The 18,179-nt window shown below is 36.4% G+C and overlaps 1 protein-coding gene across 1 annotated transcript; it reads left to right on the forward strand.

Annotated features, from left to right (window-relative positions):
* Positions 1-1,660: 1,660 nt before the first annotated feature.
* LOC137265500 (baculoviral IAP repeat-containing protein 2-like) lies at positions 1,661-18,148 on the forward strand. Its single transcript, XM_067800915.1, has 3 exons — positions 1,661-1,749; positions 15,195-16,415; positions 17,106-18,148. The coding sequence occupies exons 2-3, from the start codon at positions 15,649-15,651 to the stop codon at positions 17,440-17,442; spliced, it is 1,104 nt and encodes a 367-aa protein (XP_067657016.1). The 5' UTR covers positions 1,661-1,749; positions 15,195-15,648; the 3' UTR covers positions 17,443-18,148.
* The last annotated feature ends 31 nt before the right edge of the window (positions 18,149-18,179 follow it).

Here is an 18,179-nt window from a genome sequence, read left to right on the forward strand (position 1 = left end):
TCTCTAAGGTAATACTAAAACGTTTGAATGATAATTTCTATAAAATATACATATTCCTACGACGGACTGGTGTACGTCCTTACTGTCCGCTCATCTAGACCTGCCTCCTTAAAGGATTGAAATACTATACACCAAATGGCTTTACATTCAGCCCAGCCTTGGAATAAGGCTACGGTCACTTATACGTACCATTTTGGTTTACTGTTATACGAGGAAAAAACACATTTGTACTTTGTAGGTTAGCTTACATTTCAACACAGTTTATTATACGCTCAGACAGGATTTACTCTCTACACATGCTTCAACACTGCATCATACAGTGCAACATGTGCATAAGACACGTTACTGCACCCTCACCCAGAACTTATTTACTAGATGTGCTTAAGGCCGCATCCTGCAGATACTCATCAACTTAAAACAGTTTATTGCACTCTCACTGAACACACTTCCTTAGTCAGCTTGACTCTGCAACATGTACATCACATAGATTATGTTGACTTTCATACACATTATGAATTACTTAACAGTTTGAAATATTCATTGTAGAAATATCTATAAAAGCACATTATTCAGACGTGCGACATTCTGGAGGGCTAATGTATCTCGTGATATTGATTGAGTCCGGGGCTGCCCGACAGCCAGAAATAACCGTCTGGGTTTCCCACTATCTGCAGGGCCACCTGGCGTTGTTCATTGAAGCAGACATGTATAGACTCATCTCTGCAGTTGCGACCTGCTAGTCCATAATATCGACGTACTGAAGTAAGCCTCTGGGCAGATTGTGCTTTTGTTGGACCAACACCTTCAGAGCTGCACACATTTTTGTCAAGAGCATCATTACAGTTAAATATCAAAAAGATGCGTTTCAGTTCATGTAGGTTTGGTTATAGATCTTACAAACATAATTATAACAAGGTTAAATGAAAAAATAGATCATAAAACCTTTCATCTGTAAATATTGCGTTTCCCTGTCTCTGTATATCTTAAAACGAGCGAAAATGAGAGAAAAATGTTGAGAGAGAATTATATATTTGTAAGCGTTACCTAGTTCGTTGTTTACTTGTCTGTTAAAGCTAAACGACATATATGCGACCTGCTGTTAGGGTGAAAAGTACTAAAGGTATCCTTCTGTATAATTTAAATTGACCCCGATACCCTTCTCCACACACAAATTACAAGGGTAATGAATTTACAGCACTTATCACTGCCATGCATCCTAGCGTCGTGACACTGTACTGCCTCCTTGTATGTGTGTGTGTGTGTGTGTGTGTGCGTGCGTGCGTGTGTGTGTGTGTGTGTGTCTGTGTGTGCATGCGTGCAAATATATAAATATATATTGCAAGTGTAATACCGCCTTTTTAACAACACAAACTCCAGAGCATAACGGACATATATTGTACATTCATCCTGGGAGAAGGTATAAAACATGCACTTTAATCAAGTATTTTCGATTGATGTCCAATTTCAGTCATGAAAAACATATTTTCGGAACGTGGCCTTGTGTCTTAAATGTACAGTTGTTTCTTTTGCGTATTTGGTATATCATTTTGAATGATGTTTAGACATGAATGTTTACTAATTGATACCGGCAGCAATGGTTACATGCATGCAAGTGAACTTTCACCTGTGGAAATCCCAGCTGGGGTCTGTCAACATTCAGCTTGGGGAAACCCCAGGCTTAGCTCAAGCTGGCCTGGCTTGTACACCGCGTTAAACACAGTGTGGACTTACTACTGGAACATCGTGCAGGTGAGTTCTCTCTTTCATTATTAATATAATCTCTGCGCGTTCCACTGACCATGAGCATACCACATTGTTTTACCTGTGCCAGCAGTAATACTTGTGTTATGGAAACCTGGAAGGGACATTGTTGCGTAAACAATAGCAAAACGTGTCAAGCTTAAACCAAACAGTATAATTTTTCCTTTTGTTCAATTGGGGTATGCTCGTCTATTGAATAATATTCATTTTGAAATGCAACATTTCAGGGTCATCTTGTTGTCCTATCGAAAAGGAGATAAAACATGTCCAGTGTCCTTTCAGGCTACCCAGGCTGTAATGTTCGCAGTATTTCCTGGCATGTTTGTTGCTTGATTTTCTGTTTGATATAGTACCATGCGACATGTGACATGATGTAACATTATTCCATGCATACACGAGGTATTGTGTAGTCTGATTTCATGCATACGTATCTCCTGATTTCATGCATGCACGTGACATGTGTTACGATTCCATACACGTGACTTGATGTGGCCTAGTTCCATGCATATATTGGGTATGATGGTTCATGCAAGCATGTGACATGGTGTGACCTATTTCATGCAAACACGTGACATTATGTGACATGATTTCAAACATACATGTGACATGATTTGCCCTGGTTTCATGTATATATCTGACATGATATGATCTTATGCATACATGTGGCAACACGTGACATATGGTTCCATGTATACTGAGGCAAAACAATATTTTTTTTATTTTTTGCCCCCAATGTGTGTGTGTGTGTGTGTGTGTGTGTGTGAGAGAGAGAGAGAGAGAGAGAGAGAGAGAGAGAGAGAGAGAGAGAGAGAGATGATGTGCCTTAATTACGAGCAAACATGTTGCGTAATATGCCATGATTACGCGCATACATTTTCCCAGGTTTGGTGCATGCATAAAGCACTCGAAAAAGATACTGTGGTCAGCTCCTTGTAGAACACTTCCGCCTGTATCCAAAGGAAATGAAAACTGCCAATTCAACACAACGAATACTGGTGTTTCCCTCAACAAAAAGTAAGGAGGTAACCATAATCCTGAAGTTACATGGTGTCAGCAATCACATAATGCAGTTACATTGTGTTAGGAGTCATATATTGCAGTTACATTGTGTTAGCAGTTATATATTGCAGTTATATGATGTTAGCAGGCATATATTGCATTCATATTGTGTTAGGAGTCATATATTGCAGTTACATTGTGTTAGCAGTCATATATTGCAGTTACATTGTGTTAGCAGTCATATATTGCAGTTACACTGTGTTAGCAGTCATATATTGCAGTTACACTGTGTTAGCAGTCATATATTGCAGTTACATTGTTAGCAGTCATATATTGCAGTTACATTGTGTTAGCAGTCATATATTGCAGTTACATTGTGTTAGCAGTCATATATTGCAGTTACACTGTGTTGGCAGTCATATATTGCAGTTACACTGTGTTAGCAGTCATATATTGCAGTTACATTGTTAGCAGTCATATATTGCAGTTACATTGTGTTAGCAGTCATATATTGCAGTTACATTGTTAGCAGTCATATATTGCAGTCATATTGTGTTAGGAGTCATATATTGCAGTCATATTGTGTTAGCAGTCATATATTGCAGTTACACTGTGTTAGCAGTCATATATTGCAGTTACACTGTGTTAGCAGTCATATATTGCAGTTTGATTGTGGAATCAAAAGCAGGTTTCCTCAGAGTACAGCACAATTCCTGATTTTTAATGAGTAACGAGTAAAATATATTTCAACACTATAAGAAAGTGTTTGACCTAAATTATGGAAAGGTTTAGAATTATGGAACATCTTTACAATTTATTGAAAATGACATTTCTTGTGTGAATGTGACTTTTACGAGTACTTTGATCTTACATAGGGCTTATTTACCCTCTCTCTCAGTTTGAGTAATATACCCATGAATGATGTATGTAATTAGTCATTAATGTAATGGGCCCTCAAAACGTGAAAGTTGTTAAATTGTAAGCTAAATCTATACCCAAAATGTTCCACAGACGTAACTTACATACATTTGGGTACTTAATAACATTTTACTGTTTTTATTATATACATTTATTGTTTCATTATGTTTTAATGTCTGGTTATATATGTGTAAATATATACACGTACGCGCGCGCGTGTGTGTATTATGTTTCAAGACAGACAACAATAGTTAGCTGTTATAAAAATGTACTTTTACGACCAGTTTAGTATTTATAGTTCAGTGTCTCGTAAGCCAATTCATGACTGGATGTCAGTTTCTTTATGTGGATGAATCTTTGAGCATGCATATTTCTTATGTAACTAACACTTTCTGTCCGTCTCTATCTTAGCTTTGCAATCTATATACACATATGCATGAGTTCAAGCAAATGTTAATGTAAATTATACTAACTAGGCATTCATTTAGGACTAGGTCCAGGATGTGTTTTCTGTCGGGTATTATTCACTTCTTCGAAAAATGAGTTAATCATTCAGTAACGTTGTCCTGTGGACTATATCCACTCGGAACGATGTTATTGTCATATTTGACACAGTGTTCGGGCTACAAACGTGTCTGTGAGCTGTCGTCATGATTGATTACCATTTGGATCTTCATTGGTTGAAAACAACACCATTGATTATCAAATGGAGGATTCTTTCCTAAACGTGAAGAGTGGGAGTGGACGAACACTTGCTTGGAGGCCTGAGTGTAAAATGTTTCTGTCACGATATTCGTGCAGTATGGGACAAAACCAAGATCGATCTTGACACAAATCAAACGTAATATATGAATATATTATAACATTTAGACACGCTATGTCACACTCCAGATACCGTTCCCATCGTCACAGAACCGGATCACAGAACCTGATCAGAGAGAATTTGTTCAAAATAACGACAGAAAAGACGAATATCATTTCACTTTAAAGTGGAAAAGCAAAATATGTAACTATCGTAATAAATCTTGGCCACTAGATACATTTTATGAAGCAGTGCACTATGTGGACTATTCCGTATTAACCGGGTTTTAGTATGGGTGTATTATTGTGTGTATTGACATAATAACATATGGGAAGAGTACACACTTGTTTTTCACTGGTAAAGCCATATAACAGTATAATATGCACCGTGGCAATAACATACTATAAAACTACAGGTGTTTCAACGGCTGGTTAAACAAGAATTATATAGAAATTAAGCTAGGTATGTTTGTCAAGGTCTGATTGAACATGTAATGAATAAAAATATCCATGTTGGTCTACAAATGTACTTTTAAACTGTCCATGGTTGTCTAGGAACATGAATCTGTAACATACTGGTGACCTGTCCATGAAGTAATACAATAATGGTAAACTGTCTTTTTTTGTCGAGATCATGAAGCAGTAATTTTCTGATAGTCTCCGTTTTGGGCAGAGATCAAGAAGCAATTAAGTAGTGGTAAACTGTCTATGCTTATCAAGGGTTTTGTTTATCAAGGGCGTAAGTTAGTAATATGTTCATAAACTGTCCTTGTTTATCGAGGGCATGAAGAAGGAACATACTGATATACTGTCCATGTTTATCGAGGGTGTGATACAGTTATATACTGGTAATCTGTCCATGTTTATCGAGGGTGTTAAACAGTTATATACTGGTAATCTGTCCGTGTTTATCGAGGGTGTTAAACAGTTATATACTGGTAATCTGTCCATGTTTATCGAGGGTGTTAAACGGTTATATACTGCTAATCTGCCCATGTTTATCGAAGACATGAAGCAGTAATATACTGGTAAATTATCCATGTTTATCAAGGGCGTGAACCAATGTCCTTTTAAACTGGCCATGTTTATGGACGGCGCGACGCAGCAATCCACTTGTAAAACTATTGTTTGCAATAACAAACATGTTTGTGCAGCATGTGTAGGACAGTATGAAGAGGTAATATTATTATGGAAAACTACATACTACAACAAGACTGTCCTTCACGAAAAGCAATAGTAAAGTGAAAGATGGTAATAATATTTTGATGCAAATAATTTTCTTATTGTGACATCAGTCTCAAATAATATTATACGTTACATGTTCAGCTTTCAAAATAGGACAGTTTGTTTGTTTGGTTTTTTTCACATTATGGTGTCCTGTGCATGTCCTTTCCTTCAATGGCGGCAACAGCCTTCCACACAACTCAGGAGTCAGCATATCCGGTAAGCAACAGTGTCACACCAGTGTCACATCGAGCATAGTTAAGTTGCAACATACAGGTTTTCTCACGACAGCCAGTGGCAAGCCATTAAACAAATACTCTTCCTCTACAAGCATTAAAAAACCTGATCAACATGATCATTCTTGATCTTTTATTAAAATAACGTTCTACCTCGTGACATATACTGGACAAAAATATATATGTAAATCATGAAATTATGAATAATCTACTCATAGACGCACTGATAAAATATCAACCATAAAAAAGCAAATATTCTTAACCTATTTTGTCCAGCATATTATAAAATAAGTTATACAATCAATGAAAAATATATTTTATAATCTATGGCTATATCTGATTTTTTTTCGAAATCGGCGATGAGAAACACATAAAAAGTACGATTGGCCTTTCGAGCTAAAAGAGCTTAAATAATGATAAATTACCAAGGATTTTGCCGTGACCGAGATGTTATATCGTGACAACAGAGATATCGAGTTATCAGAGTTCGACAAAACGGTGCTCGATTGCACTCATGTATGCCTTGCCTTGGTTACCTCGGTACTGTCATCATCCGATTCAGCAGGGTTTGTTTTAAATCTGAGAGAATGTGTATGTAGACTGAAGATGATATTTAAATAGCAAAACAGTTTCACGCTTCTCAGTAATCTAACACATAGTAGCTACATAAGATGGATGGAAGGATGAATGGATGCATTAATGCATGTCCAAAAACATACAAAACACATACATATTATACTACCCATACAAAACACATACATATACTACCCATACAAGACACATACATATACTACCCATACAAAACACATACATATACTACCCATACAAAACACATACATATACTACCCATACAAAACATATACATATACTACCCATACAAAACACATACATATACTACCCATACAAAACACATACATATACTACCCATACAAAACACATACATATACTACCCATACAAAACACATATATATACTACCCATACAAAACACATACATATACTACCCATACAAAACACATATATATACTACCCATACAAAACACATACATATACTACCCATACAAAACACATACATATACTACCCATACAAAACACATAAATATACTACCCATACAAAACACATACATATACTACCCATACAAAACACATACATATACTACCCATACAAAACACATACATATACTACCCATACAAAACACATACATACACTACCCATACAAAACACATATATACATACTACCAATACAAAACACATACATATACTATCCATACAAAACACATACATATACTACCCATACAAAACACATACATATACTACCCATACAAAACACATACATATACTACCCATACAAAACACATACATACACTACCCATACAAAACACATACATATACTACCCATACAAAACACATACATATACTACCCATACAAAACACATACATATCCTACCCATACAAAACACATACATATACTACCCATACAAAACACATACATATACTACCCATACAAAACACATACATATACTACCCATACAAAACACATACATATACTACCCATACAAAACACATACATATACTACCCACACAAAACACATACATATACTACCCATACAAAACACATATATATACTACCCATACAAAACACATATATATACTACCCGTACAAAACACATACATATACTACCCATACAAAACACATACATACACTACCCATACAAAACACATACATATACTACCCATACAAAACACATACATATACTACCCATACAAAACACATATATATACTACCCATACAAAACACATACATATACTACCCATACAAAACACATATATATACTACCCATACAAAACACATACATATACTACCCATACAAAACACATACATATACTACCCATACAAAACACATACATATACTACCCATACAAAACACATACATATACTACCCATACAAAACACATATATATACTACCCATACAAAACACATACATATACTACCCATACAAAACACATACATATACTACCCAAACAAAACACATACATACACCATCCATACAAAACACATATATATACTACCAATACAAAACACATACACATACTATCCACACAAAACACATACATATACTACCCATACAAAACACATACATATACTATCCATACAAAACACATACATATACTACCCATACAAAACACATATATATACTACCCATACAAAACACATACATATACTACCCATGCAAAACACATACATATACTACCCATACAAAACACATACATATACTACCCATACAAAACACATACATATACTACCCATACAAAACACATACATATACTACCCATACAAAACACATACATATCCTACCCATACAAAACACATACATATACTACCCATACAAAACACATATATATACTACCCATACAAAACACATACATATACTACCCATACAAAACACATACATATACTACCCATACAAAACACATACATATACTACCCATACAAAACACATACATATACTACCCATACAAAACACATACATATACTACCCATACAAAACACATATATATACTACCCATACAAAACACATATATATACTACCCATACAAAACACATACATATACTACCCATACAAAACACATATATATACTACCCATACAAAACACATACATATACTACCCATACAAAACACATACACATACTACCCATACAAAACACATATATATACTACCCATACAAAACACATACATACACTACCCATACAAAACACATACATATACTACCCATACAAAACACATACATATACTACCCATACAAAACACATATATATACTACCCATACAAAACACATACATATACTACCCATACAAAACACACATATATACTACCCATACAAAACACATACATATACTACCCATACAAAACACATACATATACTACCCATACAAAACACATACATATACTACCCATACAAAACACAAACATATACTACCCATACAAAACACATACATATACTACCCATACAAAACACATACATATACTACCCATACAAAACACATACATATACTACCCATACAAAACACATACGTATACTACCCAAACAAAACACATACATACACTACCCATACAAAACACATATATATACTACCAATACAAAACACATACATATACTATCCATACAAAACACAAACATATACTACCCATACAAAACACATACATATACTATCCATACAAAACACATACATATACTACCCATACAAAACACATATATATACTACCCATACAAAACACATACATATACTACCCATGCAAAACACATACATATACTACCCATACAAAACACATACATATACTACCCATACAAAACACATACATATACTACCCATACAAAACACATACATATACTACCCATACAAAACACATACATATACTACCCAGACAAAACACATATATATACTACCCATACAAAACACATACATATACTACCCATACAAAACACATACATATACTACCCATACAAAACACATACATATACTACCCACACAAAACACATACATATACTACCCATACAAAACACATATATATACTACCCATACAAAACACACATATATACTACCCATACAAAACACATACATATACTACCCATACAAAACACATACATATACTACCCATACAAAACACATACACATACTACCCATACAAAACACATATATATACTACCCATACAAAACACATACATATACTACCCATACAAAACACATACATATACTACCCATACAAAACACATACATATACTACCCATACAAAACATATACATATACTACCCATACAAAACACATACATATACTACCCATACAAAATACATACATATACTACCCATACAAAACACATACATATACTACCCATACAAAACACATACATATACTACCCATACAAAACACATACATATACTATCCATACAAAACACATACATATACTACCCATACAAAACACATACATAAACTACCCATACAAAACACATACATATACTACCCATACAAAACACATATATATACTACCCATACAAAACACATACATATACTACCCATACAAAACACATATATATACTACCCATACAAAACACATACATATACTACCCATAAAAAACACATACATATACTACCCATACAAAACACATATATATACTACCCATAGAAAACACATACATATACTACCCATACAAAACACATACATATACTACCCATACAAAACACATACATATACTACCCATACAAAACACACACATATTATGCTACCCATACAAAACACATACATATACTACCCATACAAAACACATACATATACTACCCATACAAAACACGTACATATACTACCCATACAAAACACATACATATACTACCCATACAAAACACATACATATACTACCCATACAAAACACATACATATACTACCCATACAAAACACATACATATACTACCCATACAAAACACATACATATACTACCCATACAAAACACATATATATACTACCCATACAAAACACATACATATACTACCCATACAAAACACATACATAAACTACCCATACAAAACACATACATATACTACCCATACAAAACACATACATATACTACCCATACAAAGCACATACATATACTACCCATACAAAACACATACATATACTACCCATACAAAACACATACATATACTACCCATACAAAACACATATATATACTACCCATACAAAACACATACATATACTACCCATACAAAACACATACATATACTACCCATACAAAACACATACATATACTACCCATACAAAACACACACATATTATGCTACCCATACAAAACACATACATATACTACCCATACAAAACACATACATATACTACCCATACAAAACACATACATAAACTACCCATACAAAACACATACATATACTACCCATACAAAACACATACATATACTACCCATACAAAGCACATACATATACTACCCATACAAAACACATACATATACTACCCATACAAAACACATACATATACTACCCATACAAAACACATACATATACTACCCATACAAAACACATATATATACTACCCATACAAAGCACATACATATACTACCCATACAAAACACATACATATACTACCCACACAAAACACATACATGTACTACCCATACAAAACACATATATATACTACCCATACAAAACACATACATATACTACCCATACAAAAAACATACATATACTACCCATACAAAACACGTACATATCCTACCCATACAAAACACATACATATACTACCCATACAAAACACATACATATACTACCCATACAAAACACATACATATACTACCCATACAAAACACATACATATACTACCCATACAAAACACATACATATACTACCCATACAAAACACATATATATACTACCCATACAAAACACATACATATACTACCCATACAAAACACATACATAAACTACCCATACAAAACACATACATATACTACCCATACAAAACACATACATATACTACCCATACAAAGCACATACATATACTACCCATACAAAACACATACATATACTACCCATACAAAACACATACATATACTACCCATACAAAACACATATATATACTACCCATACAAAACACATACATATACTACCCATACAAAACACATACATATACTACCCATACAAAACACATACATATACTACCCATACAAAACACACACATATTATGCTACCCATACAAAACACATACATATACTACCCATACAAAACACATACATATACTACCCATACAAAACACATACATAAACTACCCATACAAAACACATACATATACTACCCATACAAAACACATACATATACTACCCATACAAAGCACATACATATACTACCCATACAAAACACATACATATACTACCCATACAAAACACATACATATACTACCCATACAAAACACATACATATACTACCCATACAAAACACATACATATACTACCCATACAAAACACATACATATACTACCCATACAAAACACACACATATTATGCTACCCATACAAAACACATACATATACTACCCATACAAAACACATACATATACTACCCATACAAAACACATATATATACTACCCATACAAAACACATATATATACTACCTATACAAAACACATACATATACTACCCATACAAAACACATACATATTATGCTACCCATACAAAACACATACATATACTATCCATACAAAACACATACATATACTACCCATACAAAACACATACATATACTACCCATACAAAACACATACATATACTACCCATACAAAACACATACATATACTACCCATACAAAACACATACATATACTACCCATACAAAACACATACATATACTACCCATACAAAACATATACATATACTACCCATACAAAACACATACATATACTACCCATACAAAACACATACATATACTACCCATACAAAACACATACATATACTACCCATACAAAACACATACATATACTACCCATACAAAACACATACATATACTACCCATACAAAACACATACATATACTACCCATACAAAACATATACATATACTACCCATACAAAACACATACATATACTACCCATACAAAACACATATATATACTACCCATACAAAACACATACATATACTACCCATACAAAACACATATATATACTACCCATACAAAACACATATATATACTACCCATACAAAACACATACATATACAACCCATACAAAACACATACATATACTACCCATACAAAACACATACATATACTACCCATACAAAACACATACATATACTACCCATACAAAACACATACATATACTACCCATACAAAACACATACATATCCTACCCATACAAAACACATACATATACTACCCATACAAAACACATACATATACTACCCATACAAAACACATACATATACTACCCATACAAAACACATACATATACTACCCATACAAAACATATACATATACTACCCATACAAAACACATACATATACTACCCATCAAAAGTTTCAGAAATGTAAGTGTAGCCACTTTCTTCAGCCAACTGTTTGAAACAAGATTTTCAAAACAGTCGACACTGTTAAAAGGTACCACTCACACATGAACTGATGCATTGTCTAACAAGTTCGGAACGTTGAAAAGAGGTGCAATGAATTCAATGAATGATGCAAGACAACAAATTCATAACAAAACTTTACATCAAAAAGCAGCTGGTCGCATGCACTATACTTGCACATGCTTTTTAGCAAACTGATGCATGATTTTCGATGTAACCATGCCTATATACATAAATGCATTAAGTGAGTCTACATTTCTGATGGGTAGTATGTACGTACACACATGAGCATTTATAAGCACCACCAAAAATAATTGTCGATTGTATCAAAGAGGGATCAAAGCAGAGACATCAACCAGTTATATCTAAATACTAGTACACATGCACTTAACACGAAATTCACGCGTTGACTCAAATGCATACTTTTCATGCTAAAGTTCTGTCATGGTACAATCGACTGAGGGGTATAAAAAGGCGAAACGAAGTATTCTCATTGCTTTCTTATCGACACATCAATAAGTGAACAGTGCTGAAATTGAACTTTTTGGACATGCTGGGGCGTAGGCTTTCTGAAAATACCAGATGGCCGATTATTGGTAGGCATGAAGCTGTTTTGTCCTGTCGCAGGATTGGGTCCAGATTGAATATCAATCACGCTGTCATTAGTCGCCTTGTAAGGAAACATGCGGCCACTGGTTACGTCAAGGATGGTCCACGATCAGGAAGGTCGAGAGAGACCACTCCCCGTGATGACCATTCCCTTGTTCGCCTAGTAAGACGCAGGCCCATAACCAATGCCAAAGATCTCAGAGAACAATGGAGAGTGTTCGTCTCTCAACCAGCACCATCCGAGGGAGGCTCAGGCCCGCTGGACTCCGTGCACGTCGTCCAATCAAACGTCCCTTACTCACTGATAGACGCGAGACTCAACGTTTGGCGTGGTGTAATCAACGGCAAAACCACAATCTGAGGACATGGCGCAGGATCCATTGGTCCGATGAAAGCCGTGTTCTTTTTCGTGTTACTGATGGCCGTTGGCGAGTTTGGAGAAGGTGTAATGAGGCAAAACAACAGCGGATGAGCCATGCAGCTGAACCCTTTGGTGATGACTCTGCAATGGCGTGGGGATGTATTTCCTATGACTGTAAACTGAATCTTATCACCATTCATGGGACACTCAGTGGTCAGAGATACCAACAGGAAGTACTGGAATCTGCTGTTGTCCCGCATTTTGATAACCATATCCTCGCCAGTCCGCCAGTATTTATGAACGATAATGCAAGGCCCCATCGTTCAAGAGCTGTTATCGAGTACTTGCAGTACAATGCAGTTGACAGACTACCTTTGCCTGCAAGAAGCGCTGATCCCAACACAGTTGAGCATTTACGGGACCGTCTGTGACGTCAAGTTCAAGTAAGGGATACACCTGTTCAAACTCTACAGGAATTAGCCCAGGCTCTTCATGAGGAATGGCAGAGGATTCAAGTGATGCGCATTCGGCGTTAGATTTCCAGCATGAGGAAGAGGGTTGCAGCAGTTATCAGTGCGAGGGGAGGATACACCAAATACTGATGTCACCATTACTGTTGGCTTAGGATTGAACGGTGAACGTTTTTGTGAGAACTTTGCGTACGTTGGACCACAGACATTGTCAGTGTGACCATAGTTTTGGACACGATTATTGATAACGTCTTAGTGCCCCCATATGACCGTCGATAAATTACTGCCGAAAGTAGCAGCAGTGTTGGTAGTTGATGGGTTAACACTTTAGATGGTTCTGTTAACGACATTATAACAATGTGTTTGGTTTCCATATCATGAACGACCAGTTTGTTGCGTTAAACACAATCTTATAGCATGAACATGGGTGGTGCTTAATTAACGCTCAAAGCTCTAAATTCTACCGTAGAAGACTTTTCATTGTTATCCTGAGAAAGGTCTGATATATAGTTGACATTACACACTGTGTCATCTATTTGGTAGGAATGGTATGGTATAGTACCACGGTATGGAAAAATACAGTAAATTGCTTAAATATTTCTTGGTTATATTCTTCCATTAGAGCATAACCTAATGTCTGATGGTTTACTGAAATTACATGAATTAATGGCATCAAGTATTAAGAATAATTTATGCATATTTCAGCCACTGAATTACAACGAACCAAGTGGAACATTTGAAGAGTGGATTCACAATTGCGAGCCGGGAAGACCGGAAAGGAAATTTCCCGGTATTTTCCACAGCACTGGGAACACTGAAAAGGAAAGTTACAGGGAATATCGGTCAGGGAATAACGACATTACCGGGAATAACGACATTACCGGGAATAACGACATTACCGGGAATGTCACCAGGGGACGTTACCAAGAATATCTTCACGGGGCGTGGCTACTGACAACGAGGTGTTTTTGCGTTATGAATACCCTGAGAGGGGCATTTCTTTTGAGAGACATATAAAGAGCGGAACTGCATTGTGTGGTCATTTCATGACTCGTCTCGAGGTCTGCTGGACAGCGCGGGCAGAAGGACCACGGACCAAGTTCGTTCGAGGTAGGGAGAAACGGCACGTGATTCCGAAGGGTTGAACTCGGAGCTCGCAATGGTTGACGGGATGAGAGAGGAAGAGAGACGACTCATGACTTACGCAAACTGGCCATCATCGTCACAGGATCCGGCAAAATTAGCAGAAGTTGGACTATTTTACACTGGACAATTGGACCGTGTCAAGTGCGCCTTCTGCATGGGAGTGTTGAAGGAATGGCAACCAGGGGATATCCCGCTGGCAGAACATAGGAGACATTTCCCGTATTGCGGTTTCATCCAGGGTGAGGATGTGGGCAATATTCCAGCCAGGCGATCCGCCATCCATTGGATACCTGGAACGTCTGGACTTAGCCCGGCAATACGAGATGCATCAGACTGGAACAACGGATGTGGCACTTTCGATGTGAATGAGAGCGCGTACATCACACCCTCACATGCCCCACCAAACTACAGACCCAGACCTTCAGATACAGAGGCTTATACCAAACCATCTCCTTTAACACAGAACTATTCGACTGATAAGGCTGATGCCCAGTCTGTGTACACAACTCTAGATTACACATCTGAAGCAAGTCGTCTGGCGTCGTTCAAACACTGGCCTATTAAGACCCGGATTTTGCCCGAAGATCTGGCCAGAGCGGGCTTCTATCATGCCCCGACTCCGAGTAAACCTGACCGGGTGCGGTGTGGGTACTGCCAGGGTAAACTGTATTGCTGGAACGGGGGAGAGGATCCGGAAATGGAGCACCGGAAGTACTTTCCTACCTGTCCCTTCGCGGGGATGAATGGAGGGGAGGCGAGGACATCATCAAACCAACCAAGGTAACATGTTAAAGTCAATGTGTAAAATACGTCGTAGAAACGTTTAGGAAGAATACAAATTCAAGGCTGAACTAAGCTATCTTCAAAATGTCCCTATACTCCAATCATCTACAAATACTTTTACAGACTGATACTATTATCATATAATGATTGGATAAAACGATAATGTTAGTGTTTATATCTGTGTAACTGAACGCCTTTAATCATCCTTATAACTGAATACATATCTTTACAAGTTTATTTGCACAAAACACTTTATCATCAAACAAAATCTAATTGGTGAATGTATCTGACTGGTTTCTTCTCAGTTATTGTTTGAGCATGTCCTGTGTATGTTTATACAGAGTGACTCAGTGATGTAGACGTTATATCAGTGTTGACCAACATACCAGCTGAAGCATCTGTAAACTTACATTTACTTCTATGATATCTTAGTGCACAGTCATGTTGAAAGCGTCCTCGAAAAATAACACGTACAAGATATGTTTAAACGCAAATATAAATATAAAGATATGTTTTAAAAACAAATATAATTTTTTTTATGAATAACATTTTTTTTAAACACGGATAACCTTGACACTTTATAACTTCAGTTCATGGAACATGTTCATTATCTTTCCAGTGGGTTGTTAATCTGCACATTTTCGGAAACAATGAGCGCCATCAAACCTAATCTTGTTTCTGTTTCAGTTTCGGTGAAGGCAACGGGACCACGTCATTTCACAGAAGCCGTAACCTTTCTTCCAAGAACGCTCTACCCACAGCGTCACGTGACATGGCAACAATTGTAACCAATCAAGCTGGTTTTTGTGAACGTATGCGCGTCGATGAGGGCGTTTTGCCCAAACAGAACATGAAAGACATGGGAGAGTTTATGCTGAGTGACACTGTGACACGAGTGATGGAGATGGGGTTTGCCAGAGAGACGATAGAGAAGGTTGTTATGATCAACAGAAGCAGCGAGGAGCTGTCTACAGTTCAGGGGCTTGTGGAGGCTGTGTTGAACTACGATATGGAGAGGAATTAAGGTCTTTAAAACTTGAACTGGGGGTCCTATGATCAATGATTGTTTGCCTTTGAGTGAATCGTTATATGCGTATTTATACATCTGCATATTTTAGTCTACAAGACAGTTACCCTGGAACAAGGAGCTGTTATCAAATATCACGTGTTTGCATAGGCGGATTCAGAAAGGGTGTGAAACTGAACTGTGCACCCACCCCCATTCTCCTTTCTCAAAAAGCTGTATCCACCCCTGGTTTGGTCAAGTTACGTCGAGTGGTGTACTTAGAGAAATGCTGAAAGGTCTGACTTCGAAATTAGAATATTTGTCGACTTTTTGCAGTCAGATCTAAGTGAGCGACAAGGCAAGACTAGTTCAAGTTAAAGGTCATATTGATGCACAGTGTAAATGCGTCTGCCCGTCGAACACCTGGAAAACTTTGAACCCAGTCTATTCCTGTGTTAACTGGGTGGTGTCTGTGGTTTGGATTACTTAACTACCATTTAGTGTCGGTGGCAACTGGGCCCCTTAATACAAACAATATTCGTAGCCGGCAAATAATCAACAATAACAGTGAAACATTCATAGTGTTTACCTGTTAGCGGAAGGGCAGATAAGGAATATCAAGTAAATCTTTTGTCAACGGCGAACGTGAATACATAATTTTACGTAATTTGTAGAAGACTTGATAATGCAAATTTGACTTGTCCCGGAATAAACACTTTCAAAATGCGTGTTTGATTTGCTATTTCGAGAGAGGC

The sequence above is a fragment of the Haliotis asinina genome, chromosome 15, assembly GCF_037392515.1.
Source record: "Haliotis asinina isolate JCU_RB_2024 chromosome 15, JCU_Hal_asi_v2, whole genome shotgun sequence".
Classification (NCBI taxonomy): domain Eukaryota; kingdom Metazoa; phylum Mollusca; class Gastropoda; order Lepetellida; family Haliotidae; genus Haliotis; species Haliotis asinina.